The 23,826-nt window shown below is 40.2% G+C and overlaps 1 protein-coding gene across 1 annotated transcript in view; it reads left to right on the top strand.

The window, feature by feature from the left end:
• The window catches only part of LOC145769531 (pleckstrin homology domain-containing family D member 1-like), a 162,581-nt gene extending 160,079 nt beyond the window's left edge, over positions 1 to 2,502 (top strand). Inside the window, exons 13-14 of the mRNA XM_082581181.1 lie at positions 959 to 1,135; positions 1,597 to 2,502. Of these exons, the coding sequence (XP_082437307.1) occupies positions 959 to 1,135; positions 1,597 to 1,652 (233 nt within the window). The 3' untranslated portion in view covers positions 1,653 to 2,502. The remainder of the gene's footprint in view (positions 1 to 958; positions 1,136 to 1,596) is intronic.
• The last annotated feature ends 21,324 nt before the right edge of the window (positions 2,503 to 23,826 follow it).

Below are 23,826 nucleotides of genomic sequence, written 5' to 3'. Positions count from 1 at the left end.
ATGCCTGCGTCCTGCACCATTGGACAATCTCATTATTCTTTCTGGCATCCAACCTGCTAAGCTTCGTCGCGAAAAGCTACTCTGTCGCTCGGTCGAAGGGCATTGGTGTCCAATTACTTCTTTTCCTCCAAGTTCTCTGCTTCCTTAACGAACACACCCATCGACTGAAATCAAGACACTCATTCGTGCCAGCCTTTCAACGTCTAATCAGCGAAGGTGACAAATAAAAAAATTCTGCAACTAATTGAGTGAACCATAAATGAAAATCTGAATGAAAGTCAAGTACCACCAGACTCTATTCATCCATCCCAGACGCCGACACCAGAGACAAGCGTACGTGCGCCTCAACCGTTTCCGTACAGGCGTAAAGCTTTTTCGCTCAACCATGCACCGATGGAGAATTGCCTCTACCTCTTCTTGTAAATGTGGTGCTGAGAAAAAAACGCAGACCACATCATCAACGATTGTACCATCTTCAATCCACCAAACGGAGTGGAAGGTTTACGAGTCTTAGATGATGAAACCAAATACTGGCTGCTCTCAAGTAGCCTTCCAATATAGTCCGGAAACATCATGAATTCGTGGTAATAAAAGACCCTCGGCCCCGAAGGTATTTGCTCCTTCTGAAACTACTGTACACCTTTTAATTGGTCAGCTGATCCTAGCTTGAGAAACGCTGGTCTAATATGAGAACTTGGGGGTATAGTCTTTGTTTGTGAATTTACAAAAAGCATACAGTGAGGCTGGTTGAACTTTATTTTAATAATTCTCAAAACAGTAACATATATTTAGATAGTAAGCCGCAGGTTAAGAGTAATATTAACATAATTACAGTATTATATTTCACTCTCGTGATATCAGTCAATCAAACAACTTTGGATAAAAAGAAAGCCTTTTTTTCAGTGTTACGAAACATTTGCAACTGTCACTTTACAGCTCTCAATTTACAATTGTTCAGGGTTCTTTGACAGTGTGGCCATAGAAAGCCAAATAGAACCACGCAATGTTGATATCTCAAAGCGAAAGTTTTCAAGGCGGTTTACACAAATCAAGAAGCTTCGGGCATCCAACCCCGAAGCAAAGACAAGAAACAATCTTAAAGTTCCTGAATCCCGCTTTCTTGACCCTCCAGCCGGTAGGTTCTTATGGAATATTGAATTTTGGGTCTAATACTACCGCAAATCTAATATTCGAGGTTAAAACGATGCACTTGAAATTGACTACAGTGTTACTTAATATTTTAGTTTAGTTAATTTGATGAAACACATTCAACTGATGTTGCTCGTTGCCCCTGGCTATCATTTGGAAAAAATGATAAAAAAACCATTCGGGCACCAAATTCAATTTTTTAACTTGTCGGATAGAAAATGTTTTCTAACTGAAAAATCAAATGAAAGTTTTTCTGACTGAATTTTTCCAATTTTTTGTTTGTAGGCACTCATGAATTAGATCCACTATAGTTATGCTCAACTCTATTCTAGAAACAACCATTTGTGACATACAAAATTGTATTGACTCAGTTGCCTGATTTAGCAAAATTTGATACCACTCTGTCTCATTTTTCAAAATGAAGCATAATTATATTATTGTTTTTAGGATTAACGAATGCTATGCCAATGCAAAGAACCCTCCATCGGTTATCAGAAGAATGAGCCTTTCGATTAGCTGACTTCGCCTTTTGTTGCATGTCACCGTTCTATTACTCATTTATCATCAACGTTTCACAAAGCATAATTTTCTAACCAAATTGATTCACATAAATGTTTCTCAAAGCATTGTTACTCCTCCATGTGGTGGCTCTTATAGCAGAAAAATTGCTTCAGAAAAGAAACTTTGAAGATAGCAACTTATAATTAAGATTATAGTAATGTAATAATTTCTATCGAACCAAAGCAATATATTTAGATTGAAGCCTCATAATTTAAGGAGTACTTTATGATAATTTTCTGCTCCAAAACTACTTAGTTGAATGTGATGTTTAGAATAGATGTATACTTGTAAGATACTTCTTTTACTAGTCAATGAAAATAATAAATATCGCGGTGCATAAAAATTGATAATCGTCCTAAACGAGTCCCACGTAGCGAATGAGTAGACTATCGCTTTTAAAAATGATTTAAGCTTTGAATACAATTTATCGTTCTCATTTTTGCCCTGTAACTTTTTGGAAGCTTTAGTAAACTAATGCACATGTAAGCCTCACTGCCTCATCGTGCAAATTACTGGGTAAGTAAGTGATCTTCTTCAGGGTGCTACTGACGAACACCCAATCAGTTGTAATTTTCGCAGTGCTTTTCAGCCACTCACCATGATTATTGCAATGACTGTCGAAACTGTGGACTGAGTTTCTGTATCGAATTCAGATGCATCCGATCTTACTCCAGCGGCTCTGATAGTTTGGTTAGGTGGCTAGATGACTGATAGCAACTTAATTGGATTAGATAGCATTATTCAGAAACAATACAATAAATTTCTCATTTGACGATTTATCCATACCATATTGAGGTTAGTTTGTGTTGTGCATAAACTAGAAATCTTGGTGTTATACCAGATTGTTAAAGCCAGGTTACTAAAAACAATAATAATAATAACAACCTGTTTTATTTTGCGCCCATTGCGACAACACACTGTACACTGCGATTACATATGCCCACAACAGATGACTGGAAGCAGCGAAGGAACTATGCAGTTATCGAGTCAGCTGCTCCCATTATTTTGGCATGCCTTTAAGTGTCTTGCCGAGACACAGCCGCATGTTCTACAGCGGTGTCGAACCAACGTCCTTTCGAACGTCGCGCAGACGCTCTCATCACTCGGCCACGCAAGTATAGTTTCGTCCAGTGCTGCTATCTATAGCCCACCATGCATCCCATGTGATGTTTTGTAAATGAGACATTCAAGAACGACGTCGTCAGCAGTTTGTTACATCAGCAGTTTGCTTCGTTTCAGACATATTTTTGCTACCAAGCTGAAAATTTCATCAAATATGTAGAACGCTTTACCCTAACTCCAGGACTTGTTTCAGCGCGATAATGAGTAGAATTTTCAAAAGCTTCAAAATTTGTACTAGGCCTAAATTGAGTCAACTAACGCAATGCTGAGGGTTAATTGACTCATGCTGAACAGGTAGCTATATCAAGAATGCGAATATTGCACAATTCGTGTAAGCATGTCTAATGTATGTACCACAGAGGCTACTTACTGTATAATGGCAAAGTATGGCGTTTCATAAATGACCACAACCACTCTCTTCCTGCTTTCTTGTTGTCAGACCAGTTTTTGGGAACGGTGACTTGGTTTTGCTTAGCAAACTTGAAAGCTAGAAGTTTTACTTTATCTATAAATAGGCCATGATGTTGCTTTACCACAGGGGTGGGGAACCTTTTTAGTATTGCGGGCCACATAAAATGAGAAATAACACAGGCGGGCCAATAAAAATTTCGAAACTTTATTTACAGATAAAAAATGCAGCGAATTAGACAATGATTTATTTCACTTTCACAGCTAGTGGGATGGCTGAAAGTTTTTGTTTTTGGTGAGTCGTGTGATGTCTGCTGACACGGAAGATGTTGCAACTCTTCACTGCATCTCCACGTTTTTATCAGTCAGTCTGGAGCGAAGCCGACTTTTTGTTAGATTCAATTTGGAAGAAAACTGCTTGCAACGCTAGGTGTTTCCAAACAGAGACACGATATTTCAAAGCATGTTTCCGCATGACTGGAAAATCATCAGCATTTATGTAGCGTTGATAAAAGTTGAGCAGTGGAATGTTTTGGTACATCGCTTTCAACGTAACCTACCGTCACTCTGGAGCTCTACTATTTCATGTTGGAAATTACTAGGAACATCAGTTGCAACCGCATTGAAAGGAGAGGCAAAAATATCTAACTCCACTTCTTTACTCTTTATGTCCAAAAATCTTGCACTAAATGTCTCCATAAGATTGACACATAGCCTACATGGGCATATTTGGCTGTTGTAGAAGGCTTTTGCTCTTGCAAGGTAGGGAAATGTGTGGTGTTATTGTTTTCAAGTTGTGTGTTTTCTACTTTCCACAGATGTACTTTAGCTTCAAATAATTTCACTTTTGCAAACAAGGAGTTCAAAAGCTGACTCGGTCCCTGCAATTTGACGTTAAGCTCGGAGAGGTGCTTGCTATAAATGTCAACCATAAACGCTATATCACACAACCATTGACTATCACTCAAAACGGCATGGTTTCCCTGATTATTCATGAACTGATCGACTTCGTTTCGCAACCAGGAAAAGCGTGTAAGCATGTCGCTACGACTCAGCCAACGAACCGCACAGTGGTAGACAAGGTCGTTGTAGGCTAATCAGTATTCAGGTCTTCCACTAATTGCTTAAACAAGCGACTGTTCAAACCTCTGCTTTTGATGAAATTAATGCATTTTATCACTATTGGCATGACATTACTAAGCTGAGCTGACTTCGCGCACAAGTTTTCTTGCTGAATGAGACATTGGCATACCACTAAAGTCATAGAAGGCCATTCGCATTATACCAAGAATGCAGAGCCTACTCTTTTTTTGAGCTTTTGTTTCAATATATTTTGGGTAAAGAAATTTTGACGCGGGCCACATGGAACAGTCACGCAGGCCGCATTTGACCTGCGGGCCGCAGGTTCCCCACTCCTGCTTTTGGTCACAGCGGTAAACCATAATCTCTTCGTGGGAAAATTGTAACATAAAGTTCCCGGATCCGTTCGTCTGTATGTAATGACCGAAAAAGAAACACTCTTCAGGAAACGTCTATTCGAGAATTGTATTTCTGTAAAAATAGCCACCTGGCTGTCGAAATTGCATGCAACGCCGTACACCACTAAAACTTGTCACTACAGAACAGATTACTTAGATAAAAGACGGAAAATTTGTCTAGCTAGCAGCACCAAGCAAACAGTTAAATATGCGACTGACTTCCAACAAACAATTTTAAGAATGACCAGAATGATTTGCAATATTTCAAAAGCACGTCAGCAATTTCTGTGACGCAATAATGAAAGACAATTATGAAGTCATTCAAACAGGTGTTCAAAGCGGCTGATGCAATATTTTATCAGTCTAGGAACAATGAGCCAAGATTGCATCATTTTTTAGGAAAAATTCCATGACGTGATACGATAAGATTCAATAGACCATATCGGTTTTTATATGACGTTTGATTTGGTGAATAATTGTCTGGAACAGCTTTACCAGATTCGTGCAGTGTCCCGCCAAATCTTTCTCCATTTTATCCGTGAAAATTTTTCTGTGTTTTGCATAGCAACATAGGGTGGCATCACTAGATGCCTGTATCATTTTTACGCTGCCTGATGAGCCTTTAGATTCCCTTTTTTAAATACTGCACGATATGTTGTTTGATTTATTCCAAACTGCTTTTTTTTTCAATTCAATTCAATTTATTTTTCATTGCTGGCGCAAACATGTAGAGAACGATAAAGTAAACACACGAATTTTACACCAACAAAAGGAAAAGATGACAAAACCAAAAGGTTTAAAATATGCATCAATAAAACAGTGTTTGAAAAACATAATCTTAAAAATGCACAGCCACCAAACCTAGAAAAGAAAGCGAAAAAAGAAAACTTTTATTTCGTCTTTGCAGCACTTCGCCCAGATGTACCCAGCATACATGGCGTTTGCAGCTTAGTTGAGTAGCAGTACAATAGATTTACAGTACCGGTAGGCTATTAGAATTTAGATTTTGTTTTCCATGGTTTACCTAAAAAGAATTTCTCTGTAAGTTCAACATTCCGATCTGCTATTGCAAATGAATAAAAGCTATTTATTCTTTAATTTTCACAAAAAGCATCCCATGTTCTGATATTGCTTGCTGTAGAGTCAATTGACTCACTGAGTCAACTATAGAACGATCGCCAGTGAGTCAACTAACCTTTCGGTGCTTAATCAGAAAAAATGTCTGCCACTAATTTTCTACAGAAAAGAGACTAACCAAAATTATACAAAATGTGCATCATACTTTAGTTATTGGTCACAGCGGTAAACCATAATTTCTTCGTGGGAAAATTGTAACTTAAAGTTCCCGGATCCTTTCGTCTGCATATAATGACCGAAGAAACACACACTTGAACTTCTTTTCAAAAAGTGTATTTCTGTAAAAATTAGCCCACGGCTACCGAAAACGAGGGGGTGCAACGCGTACACCACTGAAAACTGTCACTACAGAACAGATTACTTGGATAAAAGACGGAACCTTTGTCCAGCTAGCAAGCACTAAGCCAACAGTTAAATGTGCGGCCAACTTTCAAACAATCATTTTACGAATGACCAGAATAGATAGCAATATCTCAAATTCACGTATGCAGTACTGTGACGCAATAATGAAAGACAATTATGAAGTCATTCCAACAGGTGTTTAAAGCTGATGTAATATTTCCTGTTTAAACAGGCCCAAACAGGTTTGACACAATTCTTATGAACGCTGGTGCAATTTTGATTCATGTTTTAGGAATTTCCATGACGTAATATTCAGTAGACTTGAACGGTTTTTATATGACGTTTGATTTGGTGAAAATTGTCGGGAACATAGCGGCCCCTAGTTATGACAGTCTGACATGGCATAACTAAAAAGAAATGACGACAATATTGTGAGCCAATGAATAAAAACACACGATACACAAATTGTTTGAATCACTCACGTTTAAGTTAATACGTAAATACAAAGGGCATGCAAAGAATGAACAACAATACGGAATAATACACGACGATACATGAAATTGGTACCATAGGTACACGCTAAAATGACGCTATATACAATAGTTGCGATAATAACCGACTGTTCCGGGCTCAGACAAGTATCGGCCACCGCAGACAAAACCAGGCTCAAACCCTAACACTTAGGTGTTCTTTACGGGGGCGAGGCACGAAATATCCCTCAACACGTAGTCTACTTTTACTTTCCCCGTACTCTCATCATAGTTGCAGACGGCAACTTTGGCTCTACGAACCACAGGCTTCCCTTTCCTAATTTGTGGAACTACCTCATGCACCCTCCCAAGTTGATACTTCCCACGTTTACCAATGTCTTGGAGAGAACCTACCACTACAAGTTGACCAGGCTCCAAATTCTCGGCCATTTTTAGCCATTTTTTCCGGCCCTGAAGACCTGGCAAGTAAAAATCGATCCATTTACTCCAAAACTGCTGAGAAAGTGACAAATTGAACCGATAATCCCTTCTTAGTTGGTCACGATCATGTGGTTGCCCAACAGCACAGTATGGGTCTAAGTATGGGGTCAAAAGTGAGGCAGGGGTGATGACAGTAAAATCCCTAGGGTCGTCACTCAAAGGTACCAAAGGGCGTTCGTTCACGATCCGAACGGCACTGCCTGTGTACGTAAGCAGTTCAATAAAATTGGGCTTACGAATTGAAGAGTCCAAAATGTGAAAAAATGCAATTTTAAATTGTTTTACCATTGCTTCCCAGGCGCCACCTTGCGCCGGAGCATATGGAGGTATAAATACCCAGTTTATCTCTCTCTGTCTCAGGGCGTTGTGAAATTCAGCTGATTCTATCAACTCGGGTAACTTCTTAGATGCTGCCTGAAAGGTACTTCCATTATCGGAATAGATAGCATTAACCTGCCCACGTAAATCTGTAAGCCTTGTAAAGGCAAGTAAAAAATCACTCAGCGACAATGACGTAACCAGCTCAACATGAATAGCGCGAGATGCCATACATGTGAATAAGAGTCCCCAAGCTTTTTTGTGACTCCTACCTTCAACAAAGGTCAATGGTCCAAGATAGTCCAAGCCGCAATCAAAAAAGGGTTTCCTATGGGCAGTTGTGCGAGACAAAGGTAAATCAGACATGAGCTGCCTTATAGGCCGAGCTTTCTCAATCGCACATACACCACAATCATTAAGATACCTCTTCACGGAAGCATTACCATTAGCGATCCAAAACTTCTGTCGCGTAGACAACAAAGTGTGCTGTACTCCACAGTGCGCATTTCGATTATGAAGCGACAGTACAACAAGCCTAGTGAAGGGGTGCTTCGAAGGCAAAACAATCGGATGCTTTGCTTCTAGAGAAATCTCGGGAGAATTACTTAAGCGCCCTTCAATGCGGATTACACCAGCATCATCTACACAAGGTCTGTACTTTTTAAGTGAACGCAATCCTTTCAAGCGTTCCTTCTCACATTGCGAAGCGCCAACACTACCCCGCTTTATCACTTCCTCAAGTGCATCCGGCGATCGTTTGGTCATTAAATGTAACACATCGCCATACACGCTTTTCTGAACAAACTTCACAGTTAAGTCTAAGGCTCTATCATGATAAGAGGCGTCCAGTTTTGGCTTCATAAAGCTACGCTTTTTCGTTTTACAGCACAAAAATTCAACAAAAGCAACCAAATAAGCAATTCTCTTTTTCATAACATACAAAGAAGGTGCGGCCTCGATCAATCTGTGAAGGCCACCCTGTCCAATGTCAAGCGACCCCTCTTCGTCACGAAGATATAGGCTATGGACAGGTACTGGAGTGGGGTTTTCTACAGATGGAATTTCTTTACACTGATAGAGAAGACTAGAACCATTTAACCACAACTCTCGAAACTCTTTCTTTGTAATAAGATTTGGCCTTGTGCCAACATCAGCTGGGTTCATATCGGTAGGGCAAAAACGCCAATCCTGGGCTCCAGACAACAATAAAATATGCTCAACTCGACGCGTAATAAACTTATTCAAACGTAAATCAGGGTTCTTAACCCACTGCAACACAGTCCGAGAATCACACCAAAAATACTTACTGCAGTCGGGCATCTTCAATGCCTCGTAGGCCTGCTTCACGAGTCTTGCTGTATTCAAAGCGGCAACAAGCTCTTTCCTAGCTATCGGCCAAGAAAACTGATTTTTTACAACAATGGTAGATTTACCCAGAACGAAAGACACACTCGGAACTCCGTTAACCAGTCTACGTAAGTAAACAACAGAAGAGAAAGCTTGATTCGAAGCATCACTAAACCCATGCAATTGATATGAGACAATATCATCCGGACTGCACACACCAGAGTTTGCAAAATACCATCTCGGTAACGAAAAATCTTTAAGCAGGTCCAAAGAGCGAAGCCACGACTCCCACTCTTTAACAAAGCTATCAGGGACCTCGGTGTCCCAATCAAACTTGTCTATCGCCAATTGCTGAAGTATAAGGCGTGCTTTTAGAAAAAATGGCGCTCCAAGGCCTAGCGGATCAAAATTTTGTCCAAGCTGACTGAGCATACTTCGGCGCGTGTGTTTAGCTAAGGGCTTTAAGGAACATGCGATACGCATCTCGTCAGACTCGGTTTGCCACACACAACCCAATGTCTTCGCTGATGGCAAAGTCATATTTTCAGTCTGAAAGTCAATGTCACGAATCAAAGGTGAAAGCATCTCATTATCCAAATTTGACAAGACAATCATAGCCTCCTTGTTAGCACTCCACTTAACAAGTTTAAACCCACGGCTATCAAACAAAGCAATTGATTCATGAGTGATTTGCTGAGCTTCCTCTAAGCTATCAGCCGAAAATATAAAATCATCCATGTACATATTATTTGCAATATTGCAGAGAGTTAGTTCACCAGCACCGCTGGGGTTCTGCTCGACCATTTTCTTTATAGCCAAGCAAGCGATATATGGGCTACTCTTTATTCCCCAAGGGTGTACACAAAAACGAAATGGTACAATCTTTCCACTTTCAAGGTCATCATCTTCAAACCACAATATACGAAACAAATCCCTTTGCGACTCAGGTAACTTTATTTGAAAGAAGCATTTAGTCACATCAGCCATGAGACCAAATCTACCAAGCCGAAATCTAGCCAAGACATCGACCAGAGGGTTTAACAAGTCAGGACCCGAAAACATTACATCATTAACACAAGTTCCTCGAAATTCAGACTTGCCATCGTAAACAATGCGCTTTTTTAATTGTGACGTCACAAAGTATGGTAAATACCATTCAAATCCCTTGACATTTCCTGCTTCACCAGCACGCTCAATATAGCCATTAGATTTAAGATCTTTCATGGTGTCAGTAAGGAAATCACGAAGTTCAGGTTGTTTTAAAGCCTTCTTCCTTAAAGCAGCAGCTCTATCTGACGCCAACACAAAATTGTTAGGTAGATCAATATCTTCCTTCAACGGAACAGGTATCTCAAATCGACCATCTTTCAACTCAATATTCGGTTCGACAAGTTCTCTAGCCAAATTATCATTGCGAGACAATTCACAGGTTTCATTTTGCAAAGTCAAATCCTGAATGACTTTATTCAGGTCTGCTATTTCCATATCACGAGACTGAATTTTACGCTGAAAGCCAGAGATGACATCCGACTCTGAAGACGTCTGCACTCTGCACACTTTAGCAACGCTTTCAACTAAAGGTGACTTACCACCACAAGCCAACCAACCGAGAGGAGTGAGTAAAGCATGCGGTTCACTGCGATTTTCACCAACACGTTCTTCTTTTGTCCACATCAAATAAGCGTTGTCATTGCCAATCAGTACATCTACAGTACTACAATCATTCAAATGAAACATATTCACGTCATGGAAATGACGGAAACCACTTAAATCTTGTTTATGGGGTAAAGTTTTAACATCGTCAGCCCAAGCTGGGTTAACCACCGAGGTTATATCACAAAACAGTTCATCAGTCTCTAACGACTGGATGTTGAGTTTAACAAGGTCAGCACAAGTAGGTTTCTGACCAGCCAGAGTATCTATTTTAAACGACGCTTTATCATACGGTTTAAGACCAAGTTCGCACACCAAGTCACTCGAAACAAAGGTCAACTGTGAACCAGGATCATGCTGACAATACACCAACTTCGATTTGCCAGTCATTGGATTCAAAACACGAGCAGCAGTAACGCGGTTAAAGGCTGCTTTAACATTTCCAATCTTAACATTACGCACAGGAACTCTGGCACCAGCATCATCTTTACCGACCGAATCCAGAGAATCACGTGACGTCACATAAAAATCATGCAGAAGAAAATAGTGTTTCCTATCGTTGTTAGGCCCACACTGACGACAGTTGTTTGCATGATTACAGTCCTTAACCATATGCTGGCGCAAACAGTTCAAGCATTTTCCAGCTTTCACAATGACATCTCTCCGACCTTTAGGTGTCAAGCGCAAGAATTCTTTACAATTAGACAAAAAATGATATTCAACTTGACCACGTGACGAACAACAAAAACATGCCGGTATGTCACTACGTCTGGCCACACCGCCGCGCGGTGCGCCAACAGCAGTCGAGTACTGCGAACTCCCTGAAATCACATTATCATGGGGTTTTACCGACGTCTGCCTAACCGGACATGAAAGCAATTTTCCTTTGCCAAACTTTTTAAAATGCTGCGACTCACCAGAATCGCCCATTAGCATGATGCTAAAATCAGTCGACTTGCGCGTTTCCTCCCGTACTACAAAATCAAACAAACTCTGAAAAGTAGGTTCCTCAGTGCTACCATACTGATCACCTAAAAAGTCAAGATAACGCTGCTTAGCGTCAAACGGGAGTCGTTTAGCCAAATCCAAAACAAAACGTCCTTCTAATTTATCACGCTGACCATAAGCTTTCGCGTAAAGCAAACACTGCGACAATTCATCTTTAAACTCTTTCAAATCACTGGAAGAGATAGAAGTCAATTTGCTACCATAGCGATACTTTCTAATTTGTGGTTCTGCGAAAAGACCTCCACGAACTCCAAAACGTTGGGACAAGCGAGCTAACGACATTTCTATCCTGTCTTCCTCTGACAAGCCAGGAGTGTCAGAAACCAAATTAGCAATCGTTTGTGCAGCTGTTCTAACACAAGCTGCTTGCAACAAAGTCAAACGAGTTCCCTTAAAGGGCGAAGCTGCCATCAAGGCCATAACACGATTTTTAAAGAAGACAAATGGCATATTATTACCATCGTAACCAATCAAGGCCGCCTTATCGAAGAACGTCCTACTATTTTGGTATTCAAAAAAGCAATCCTGCTGTTGACAACTCGATTTAGCGGGAGAAGACAAGCTATATCCCTTAAGGGGCTGAGTGGGCTCAGTCACATGCACAGCCCGATCACGATCCTCACACACGTTAAAATCAGGAGACGCGATACGCCTCTCACAACCACCCAAATTACGTGTAGCTGGGCGATCAAAAACTAGCGGCGCTGAAAACTGTGAAGGGGGCAAAGCATTACTGCTAATGGCGGCCCCGTGACCTGTACGCTCTGGGGGAGGAGTTCGGTTGTAATTTGCAGACCTTGGCTCTACAGCCTTCGGAAGACCCTTAGCCGCGGCCCCGAGACCTCCTGAAACAGCTGGAAAACATGTGGATTGTACAGGTCCACTTACGGATTGAACAGGCGTCTGGAAAAGGTTAGGTAAATTAAACTGTGATTGATGTTCACTTCTGGAATGCCTAGAAGAGCCCTTCCTAGAGCTACGCCGGGAGCCCAACTCAGAACGATATTCAGCTAAAACTACCTCTTTACGTTGTTCGGCCCTCAACTGAGCGTCTTTGAGTGCGAACTCAGCAGCTCTAGCTTCGGCTCTCGCGGCGGCCTCAGCAGCTCTCGCTTCGGCCTCAGCTCTCGCGGCAGCCTCTGCTCGTGCGGCCTCAGCAGCTCTCGCGTCGGCCTCAGCTCTCGCGGCAGCCTCAGCTCGTATGGCTTCAGCTCTTGCGATGGCCTCAGCAGCTCTTGCTTCGGCCTCAGCTTGGATCTGGAGCTCCTCTCGTCTTAACTGTAGGTTAATTTGTGCAACTATCCGTGACGAGCTCTCAGACATCCTAGTGCTTACATTTGAGGCGCTATCCTCAGGATGTATGTCAGCATCCAACCTATCTGACAACTCACTTTCTTTTTGTTCGAAGTTATTTTTTAACGAGTTAAATTCGGGATCTACCCTATCACGAAGTTCTACCAAGATTGCAGAGTTAACAATTTTACTCAAAAGAGCATGGAAATGCCGTAATTCCTCTTCTAAAGTAGATAAGTTAGATCGAAAAATTAACAGTTCCTGCTTATCACTCAAAGAACCTAGGGCTACAGAAAGTTTCCCAATTTGAGTCAAAATATCCCGTCTAAGATGCCGGGCCTCTCGAACTGACTTAGCCTCATCGTTAATGGGTCCCTCCCCAGAATGGCCTGCCCGACCGCAAAGAACATCATCAGGCTTAAACTCAGTCGAGTCGACGGCGGTCGAGTCCCTGTCGCCACCGAGTGTAGACATATTAAATGTTAGGGCTAAATTTAACAATTAAAAAATTAAGTTACACAAACACACAAATTACAGTAGTTATAAAAAACTTAACTGCAAAGAACGTAAAAATACAAAAAAGAATTTAAATGCACGATACCGTAGCTGTACGAGTATGTGAAGTCCAAACGTCCACAAAACTTGCTTGGATTCTTCCACTTGAATCTTCAAGCACAGATGGATTGCCTTTAATCTTCTTTCTTGCCAATGAATGTCAAAGTTATTTTTCTTCTGTACCAAACTGAGAAGAAATGTCTTTACTTTTTAGCTTAAAGTTCTTCAGTTGCCTACCGAGAAGAAATGTCTTTAATTTTCTTTGCTTCTTTAGACTACCAACCAATAAGATCTTCTTTTATTATTTCTTTGCTTCTAAGTGCTTCTTGGCCTACCAACTAACTAACTTCGTCTTTTATTTTTTATGGTCACAGCGGTAAACCATAATTTCTTCGTGGGAAAATTGTAACTTAAAGTTCCCGGATCCTTTCGTCTGCATATAATGACCGAAGAAACACACACTTGAACTTCTTTTCAAAAAGTGTATTTCTGTAAAAATTAGCCCACGGCTACCGAAAACGAGGGGGTGCAACGCGTACACCACTGAAAACTGTCACTACAGAACAGATTACTTGGATAAAAGACGGAACCTTTGTCCAGCTAGCAAGCACTAAGCCAACAGTTAAATGTGCGGCCAACTTTCAAACAATCATTTTACGAATGACCAGAATAGATAGCAATATCTCAAATTCACGTATGCAGTACTGTGACGCAATAATGAAAGACAATTATGAAGTCATTCCAACAGGTGTTTAAAGCTGATGTAATATTTCCTGTTTAAACAGGCCCAAACAGGCCCAAACAGGTTTGACACAATTCTTATGAACGCTGGTGCAATTTTGACTCATGTTTTAGGAATTTCCATGACGTAATATTCAGTAGACTTGAACGGTTTTTATATGACGTTTGATTTGGTGAAAATTGTCGGGAACAGTTATAACCTGTGAAAAATATTGTTTCATACATATACCTACCGTTACTTTAAGAGATACAACCTTACGCCTACTTCCCACATCAAATTTTACTATTTTAATCAAATATATAGTTTCTTGCATAACTCGTCAAGTGTTGCATTCAGACATGTAATGTTGTTAGTGCTGGTATTAAATCGTGTAACCAATGAAACAATGGAATAACTTTTGCGCCCTTTACACGTGACTGTTAGATATTAACGGTGAGACAACTATTCTGCTGAATCAACTAATAGGCGAGTAAGAATTGACATAAAAATAGTCGGACCCGGTGTAACGGTCCAGGAGTTCCTGCGGTCCAAAAGTTACCGTGATGCTGCAGCGAGGCAGTCTAGAAGTGACGTCAGACCACAAATGACCAAAGCTGCCCGGCGCTTCCAAAAGCGATATAAAAACAAAAATTTTACTACTAAGCTTAATTGAGTAGTTGCTCTCAAGCTAATGCATACCTTTTCATTTAAGATTAGTCAATGCTTAAAATTGTCAATGTAACTTTTTGAGCAGTAGGAATTTCAATTACTTTCATAAAAAAATAATTAATTATATTTGGCAAGTCTGGTAACTCTTGGACTGCGGTCACTCCTGGATAGAGATATAAATGCAAAAAAAACGAACCGTTTTTTTATAAAAAAAACGTGTTTTTTTTTCAAAAAAAAATTGGGCCAAAAAACAGGCGTTTTTTGTTTTTTTTGTTTTTTTCTTCATATTTTTCTGGAAAAGTTGCGAATTTTTTACAATTTGCAGCTTAGTTTCATTATAGTGCTCTTGAAAAACATTAAACTAGTAAAAATGGTTTTATGGTTGTGCTGAAATTTTTAAGTGTTTGTGCTTGGCAGCAGCATATGTTTTTTGCATAGTCCTATGTTAGTATACCGATACCGTGACTGGTTATTCTTGTACACACTCAATGGGTTGACGAAATTTTGGCAAAAACAAGATGGCAGTATTCAGAACACACATTACCTTGTTTGTGATAATTTACTAATGCAAGCTATTGCCAATAGCTTGTTTAAACATGTTTTTTAACTGATAGCTTAACAACGATGTAGCCTACATGCTTTAGCCTATAAATGTTGAAACAGAAGTATTCTTTTCGTGTGTTGTAACTTGTAAGGTCTTAGACACTTTGTCATTGATGCTTCTTGCAGCTCATTTGTGACATAATGCAAGAGATCTTATCACTGATATTTTTAGCTGTCAAAAGTAAGTGCATTTGTCAGAAAAGGTTTAGGTTAATGTTCCTTTCAAATGCCCACCACCCATGTTGACTATTGCTGGCAACTATACCAACCCTGAATGAAGAAATTTTCCCTTTAAAGTGAAGTTTTTGAGCACTGCTCAGTGTTCACATAGTGAATAAATGCTTCAGAACACTTTTCCTGACAAGTATAAAGTTTTACCCATATTCCCGCAATGCAGGATAAAAATATAAAACAAACATCAAAGATGAAAACTTATTTTATTTGGGAACTAGGCCTACTACTTTTTGAGATAGAAAGAAATTGACCTCTTGTCGTTACGCACCCAGTGCCGGATTAACCATTAGGCAAAGTAGGCACATGCCTACAGTCAGGGCCCACAAGAGGGAGAGACAACCGGTGCATTGCACCGGGGCCCGGTGAGTTCAAAGGGGCCCGACAAAATGTCTAAATTCACGCGATAAAAAGATTGATTTCAACGATTTTGCATAAAATATTGTTTTTATATTAGTTTCGTATGTCGAATGGGGCCCCCTTATGGGTAGCCTAGGCTATGCCCTTTTTTAAATTACAGAATATTCAACTTTTTGAGTTTAGGGGGGCCCGACAAAATGTTTAAATTTGCGTGCTCTGGTCGATTTTGCATAAAATATTGCTTTTTTATATGAATGTTAGTTTTGTATTTTGAATGGGCACCCTCATGGGTAAGCTATGCCCTTTTTAAAACAACAATATTTTCATTCTTTTGCGTTCAGGGGGACAATAAAATGTTTAAATTTGTTAAGGTCAATTTTGCATAATTTTTTTTTAAATATTTTGAAGTTGGTATTTCTTATATGAAGTTGGTATTTCTTATATTGAAGTTGGTATTTCTTAATGTCATGAACAATAGCAATGCATTCATCCTAAGTTTGCTGCCCTAGTCTCTGCAGATTTCAAGGTCAGAAATGGTATTGTAGGTTATGTTAATGTAAAGCTGTAAGCACACATATGCAATGCTATGTCAGCCATGTCGGATAGTATTGCAATTTTTATCTTCGAAATGGCTGATTTTACCATAGATATCTTACATATAGATATGCAACTCAGTGGTGCGTAACGATGTTTGAAGGCTAACAGCGTAGCTATGGCTGTATGCATTGACTTCAAACTTGGCACAGCAAAACAACTTTATTTTTAATATATTTTTTTGGTTTTTGTTTAAATAAAACTTTCTTCGTTTTCAAGTTGACGTATGGATTGCTTGTGATGACGTCACATTCTCGTTCCGCATGGACTGCTTTATGGAGATTCTGGCGATTGAAAACAAATCACAGTCACAGAGGGTACCTCTAAATACCCATTGTCAGGCATTGTCGGGCATTGTCAGGCATTGTCGGCTTTTTGGGGGTTGTGGAGCATTTTCAGGGGTTGTCGAACATTTTCAGGGGTTTCAGGTATTGTAGAGTAGGCTAACTACTTTCAGGCATTGTTGGGAATTTCTAGGCATTGTGTAGGATTTCCAGGCATTGTCGATCATCATCAGTGGTTGACAGGCTTGTGAGGCATTGTCGAACATTTTCAGGCATTATCGAACATATTCAGGGGTTGTCGAGCATTTTCAGGGGTTGTCAGGCATTGTAGAGTAGCTACTTTCAGGCATTGTTGGGAATTTCCAGGCATTGTCTAGAGGATTTCCAGGCATTGTCGATCAATATCAGTGTTTGACAGGTTTGGTAGTCATTATGGAACATTTTCAGGCATTGTCGAATATTTTCAGGGATTGTCGAGCATTTTCAGGGGTTGTCAGGCATTGTAGAGTAGCTACTTTCAGGCATTGTCGATAATTTCTAGGCATTATCTAGGATTTCCAGGCATTGTCGATCAATATCAGTGTTTGACAGGGTTGGTAGTCATTATGGAACATTTTCAGGGATTGTCGAACATTTTCAGGGATTGTCGAGCATTTTCAGGGGTTGTCAGGCATTGTAGAGTAGCTACTCTCAGATATTTGTTGGGAATTTCCAGGCATTGTCTAGGATTTCCAGGCATTGTCGATCAATATCAGTGTTTGACAGGTTTGGTAGTCATTATGAAACATTTTCAGGGATTGTCAAGCATTTTCAGGGGTTGTCAGGCATTGTAGAGTAGCTACTTTCAGGCATTGTTGGGAATTTCCAGGCATCTAGGATTTCCAGGCATTGTCGATCAATATCAGTGTTTGACAGGTTTGGTAGTCATTATGGAACATTTTCAGGGATTGTCGAAAATTTTCAGGGATTGTCGAGCATTTTCAGGGGTTGTCAGGCATTGTAGAGTAGCTACTTTCAGACATTTGTTGGGAATTTCCAGGCATTGTCTAGGATTTCCAGGCATTGTCGATCAATATCAGTGTTTGACAGGTTTGATAGTCATTATGGAACATTTTCAGGATTGTCCAGCATTTTCAGGGCTTGTCAGGCATTGTAGAGTAGCTACTTTCAGGCATTGTTGATAATTTCCAGGCATTGTCTAGGATTTCCAGGCATTGTTGATCATTATCAGTTGTTGACGGGTTTGTCAGGCATTGTCGAACATTTTCAGGGGTTGTCTAGCATCGACAATGCCTGGAAATCCTAGACAATGCCTTGAAATTATCGACAATGCCTGACAACCCCTGAAAATGCTCGACAACCCCTGAAAATGTTCGACAATCCCTGAAAATGCTCGACAATGCCTGAAAATATTCCATAATGGCTACCAAACCTGTCAACCACTGATATTGATCGACAATGCCTGGAAATTCCCAACAATGCCTGAAAGTAGCTACTCTACAATGCCTGACAACCCCTGAAAATCCTCGACAACCCCTGAAAATGTTTGGCAATGCCTGAAAATGTTCTATAATGCCTAACAAACCCGTCAACCACTGATAATGATCGACAATGCCTGGAAATCCTAGACAATGCCTGGAAATCCTAGACAATGCCTGAAAGTAGCTACTCTACAATGCCTGACAACCCCTGAAAATGCTTGAAAATTTCCGACAATGCCTAACAACAAGCCTGTCAACCATCGATAAGTAGGTAAAGACCTTTTTTGGAGTTGTAGTTCCAGGACAAGCTGCAGTTTTATTCAATTAATCTACTGAGTGTTACCAAAATGAAAGTTACTGCTGGCTACCGAAAGCTGTGCTATAGCAATTGGTAGCCTAGTTACGGTGTGTACCAAACATTAAAATTGTCTTGGTTTGGAGGTTGGATCCGTGATGCTAATGAAGCTGTCTCAGCAGGGGGAGGATGCCTCCTGCCCTCAAATTTTCTCTGGATGGGGGGCTATGGTGCCCTTTTAAGGTCATGTAAGCTACTACAAATTTTGCAATATAGGCTAACAACTTCTGCTATTCGCTTTTAGCCAAACTATAGGGCCTATAGCCTACAGTAGGCCCACACAAATTATCCCGTGGACACATTTTATACTTTGCAGCAGATTGTGATGCTATGAATGTGAAATTTACCTTTCGTTTCTTGTTCAAGCTATTGCAATTATTCATCTGTCTCACATTTCGACTTTCATGGCTAATAACGGGAAAACGAACGAGTTGCCCAGCATTATCGCTATATCTCATCCTAAAACTCTCGTCCTAAAATTGTTCCGGTACCCCTCTATCTCAGGTTTGTAAACTGCCTACAACAAGCTTTAATGAGTCACTGGAAATAAGCTTAAATGATGGTTCCAACGATCATGAAACAGAAGTTGCATAACCTACGTGAAGAAAGATTATTGTCTTGATTTTTCATAGTAGGCTATTATGTGAAAACTTGAAATATACGCCAAACAAAATATTCCAAAGGAGCTCAAAAGCCACCACTCGCCAAGCCCAAACCGTACAATAATAGCCTACCATAGATACGCTAGCCAAGCTGGCAACCTTGATTGTTGATTGTGTCCATAAAGTCAGTCGAGCGTGACGATAATTCCACGATTGCTGAGTTGCATATCTATATGTAAGATATCTATGATTTTACCCACTTGTTGCCATGGTTACAATCAGGTGTTGCCAGAGTTAGGAAGGGTTAGAGTTAGGAAAGGTTAGGGTTTTGATCTTTGCCCAGGACTAAAAAAAATATCCAAAATGCAAGTTTTTGTTTTCAACAGCTATAAACTTTTCTTCAAATTAGGGCAGAATTCCATATCTGACAAAGCTATTGAGGCTATATTTACACTATGTAGTGTTTTAGCATTTTACAGCATTTTATCTTTGTGTATAACTAGTGTGTATCTGTGAATTTAAAGTTATTTATTTATTTATTTGGTTCAGACCAGAAGATAAAGGTCCATAGAAACACGCCAGCACACACATACAAATAAAATAATTGGAAATCAAACAACAAGCATTTTACAATTATAATGTTGTAAATCATAGCATCTTTTCACAAATTGAGACTAGGTGGGCAAATTTTCAAAAAAGGGCACTTTTAACGCGAGAGTTATGTTAAAAAGGGCACTTTTCGCGCGTAAATGATGGGAAAAAGGGCATTTTGTTCCCGATCGTAAAACATGTAAGCTTGAAAATGAAGATTTCTCAGGCAAATTGTGGGTAAAAAGGCATATTATAGGTTACCTAAACTAAACTTTTGAGACCCATAATTGATTCCTATATTCATCCCCGCCCACAATATTTTGTACATAATAATGTAATAAAATTTAATCTAGCAACATTTAGTTGCAGAGGTCTCTTGTACTAAAGTAAAAAGAAACAACTATGATAGGCTAATAGCCTATATGAAACGCAACTGCTAAGATATTATAATGAGTTGAATCTTTGCAGAATTAGATGATTCTAAAGAGCTGGTATTTTATTTTGATGAAAATCAAGAAACAAACTTCGGTAATTCAGACTTTTAGAATCTCACACAAAATTTGAGGTACCGTATACTCATAACACAAATTGCTAATTAATCTGCTTGAATGGAACATTAAGGATATTATACGTAAGGTCAAAGGTAGGCTCATAAGTTCTAAATGTATGCTAAAGCTTTCCATTTAGCTCAGTGGTTCCCAACCCGGGGTAAATTAACCCCGGGGGTAATTTGCCTATTTTTGGGGGGTAACGAGACCCGATTCGGAAACAGTGAAGCAAGTGAAGGTTGTGAACTTTATAAAAGCGAAGGAATTGAACAACCGTTTTTTCAAGGAGTTGTGCAAGAAGATGGGAGAAAGATAGCCTACAAAGTATTACTGTACCACACAGAGAGAGAGCCGGAGAGAGAGAAACCTTTTATTTTGTCTGCTGCGAAAAATAGTATACGGTACAAATATAAACCGGTACAAATATATTCAACAACAGACAGGAAGCAGCGAAAGACTATATTAGTCATCGAGTCAGCTGCTTCTCGTGTTTTTAATGTGACAAATGTAAAGCATCGGCATTACGTTGCAAACAAGATAAGCATAAGTTCCACAAAAATGTAAACAAAAAAGTGGATTCCTGTGGTTTTATTGAAACATCAAAAAATATCATGCCCTACAAAGTAGTATGAGAAAAAAAACATCTATGCAAAAACAACAACTGTTGACTGCTAGCATAAAGGACGAAGCAAAAACACTAAAAGTAGGCCTATCGTAGTTTGAAAATTCATACTTTAACAAAATCAGTCAGTTTATAGGCCGACTTAAGTACAGTTAGTAGGAAGTAGGCCTACACAGAAGTAGGCTATACACAGAAGTAGGCTATATAGCCTACACAGATAAGCTATAGATAGGCTATAGCTTACACAGATAGCCTACTTCTGTGCCCTACACAGAAGTAGGCTACAATGGCTGTCTCGTTGCAAAGTGATAAACCGCCTGGTCGAACTTCGTGAGGCTGTCCATGTTTTTCTGATTGAAAAGAAGTCCGACTTGGCTGAATATTTTCTTAACCAACAGTGAATTTCCCAAGTGTGCTACCTGGCTGATATCTTTGGTGAATTGAACAAAGGCAATCTTTTAATTCAAGGCAAGAATGTAGGCTAACTGTGATCGACACCAAAGTAGCCGTAGCAGCATTTATCGCGAAGGTTAAATTGTGGAACAAGCGAGTTGGAAGAGGCACAGAGATGCAGTTTCAGACGCTTGACATGTACTTCGAAGGCAATGGACTTGAGTTGACAGCGGCGTTGAAGGAGGACATAGCTGACCACTTAGGCCAGCAAGCCAAGAAGATGGACATTGGCCAACTACTTTCCGAATTTGGACACGGCTAGTCTCCAATGTTACACTGAGCCCTTCACATGTGATGACAGCCAGGTGGATGATGACGACTTTCCGGCCAAAGAAGAATTTATCACTCTCCGAATGAACGAAGCGTTTTGAAACTTGATTTCAAGGGGAAAGAGTTGGATTGGAACCCTTCTAGTTTGGCAGACTCCAGGACGCACCAACATTAGCGACAGGGGCATTAAATATCCTGACATCTTTTTCAACGACGTAGGCTATCGCTGTGAACAAAGGTTTTCAACTGTCTTGGGAATGAAGATAAAGAAGCGCAATTGCCTGGATGTCAAAAGCGACATAAGAATCGCCCTCAGTAGGCCTACCACAAAGCCCAGGATCACAAAGCTGGCGGCTGAAGTCCAAGTCCAAACTTCGCATTGAATGTTTACCACGCATCGTTATCTTGTATTCAGCATTGTTTTGCATTTTGATTGTTATAGTTAGCCCTTTGAAATACATAGCAATAAACGCTTTTGTTTTTGAAAATTGATCGTGGGGGTAATTGACTCACTTCAGGGTGGAGATTAGAGTAACAGCCAAAAAACGGTTGAGGACCACTGATTTAGCTGTTCATTCTTTAACTTGGTTCTAAATTAAACAAAAATTAAGTCTTAAAAATTGCCCACCTAGTTTCAAACTAGGTGGGCAAAGAAAGGGCTAGGGGGGCAAGCAAAGGGACTAGGTGGGCAATTGCCCACCTAGTTTATATGTGAAAAGATGCTATGTTGTAAATACATTGAACGAGCGAAACACTCAGAGGTCATTAACGCTTTGATATAGGAGTTAGAAGAGCTGCAACACCGATTTACAAAGCTAGCAATGCTCTTCCGAGCAGGGCATAAAAAGTGTTCACGTTGTGGTTTACTTGGATGTGACTAATGCTGCAAATTTTAGGCAATTTGAACAAAATTCTGAACGAGTTGTTATAAGCGACTTTCAGACGATTAATAGCTGATATTGAATAATTACACCAAAGGGGAGAAGTATAAAATGCAGAACAGTAGGTGCGAAAAAGCACATTTTTTACAAGAACACTACATTTGTTGAATTTATATCTTAGCATGTTCGCTATGCAGTATAAAGATCTAGTTTGCCTTGCAATGTCATCATTATCACACAAGTTATTGGTAAGAAAAACACCAAGGTATTTAACTCTTTCTACAAAAGAAACTCTTTCTTTGCCAAGTCTGATTGTAGGCTGGAGTTTTCCCCTGAGTTGTTTAGTCAAAAACATCAATCCAACAGTCTTAGAACAGTTAAACACAATATTATGCGTAGTTGCAAATGTATACGCACACACTCTTGGCCAGCTCCATGTCCACTGCGGTCCAATAAGATCGGAACGTGCAGATTCAGGGGAACCGGTTGCAACGGGCTGCCGGGTGCTCTGTTCATTGAGGCCCGCCTTACAGGATGCCTGCCCGTCAGACACTGCCCTCTTCCGCCATAACGAGATTGCCGTTGGGGACTTTTACGTGTGTCTATCAGCCCACGTCTTTTCCATCATAGACTGGGCCTCCAAAGCCACATACGACATCACCATCCAAAACCAAATTCAATTTGAAGACAAAACCAATGCTCGGATACGAGCTGGAGCCGACGACGAACGACGACGAACATGTGTCAATGAGTTTTGCAGACCTTTGATACTGGGAGCTAAACAGCAAAGGTCGTCAGCGAACATAAGATTATTTATACAATAATTACCAATACTGCAACCAATTTCTAAGTTATTAAGCAATTTTGACAAATCATCCATGTATACATTAAACAAGAAGGGACTAAGAACTCCTCCTTGCCTCACACCATTAGTGACTTGGAATATTGCTGAGAAGCAACCACCCCATCTAACAGACATGGTCTGCTGGGTGCTATATTTACAATACTGCATTGTTTGTGAAATAATGGAGTGTTGATACTTTAATCTAATTTATCCTTTGTAAGAACGAGCACCGCAAATTTTGCTTGTGATTGGTGAGATATCACGCCACATGTCGCGCTGGGGGGCCCGGCAGCAACATCTGCACCGGCGCCCGGCAGGGCTCTTGGAGGCCCTGCCTACAGGCCAGTCAAAAATTCAGGCCACTTTAAAATCAAT

The sequence above is a fragment of the Aplidium turbinatum genome, chromosome 4 (genome assembly GCF_918807975.1).
Source record: "Aplidium turbinatum chromosome 4, kaAplTurb1.1, whole genome shotgun sequence".
NCBI lineage: Eukaryota > Metazoa > Chordata > Ascidiacea > Aplousobranchia > Polyclinidae > Aplidium > Aplidium turbinatum.
The sequence above is the reverse complement of the archived record's forward strand: the minus strand, read 5'-3'. Positions and strand labels throughout refer to the sequence as shown.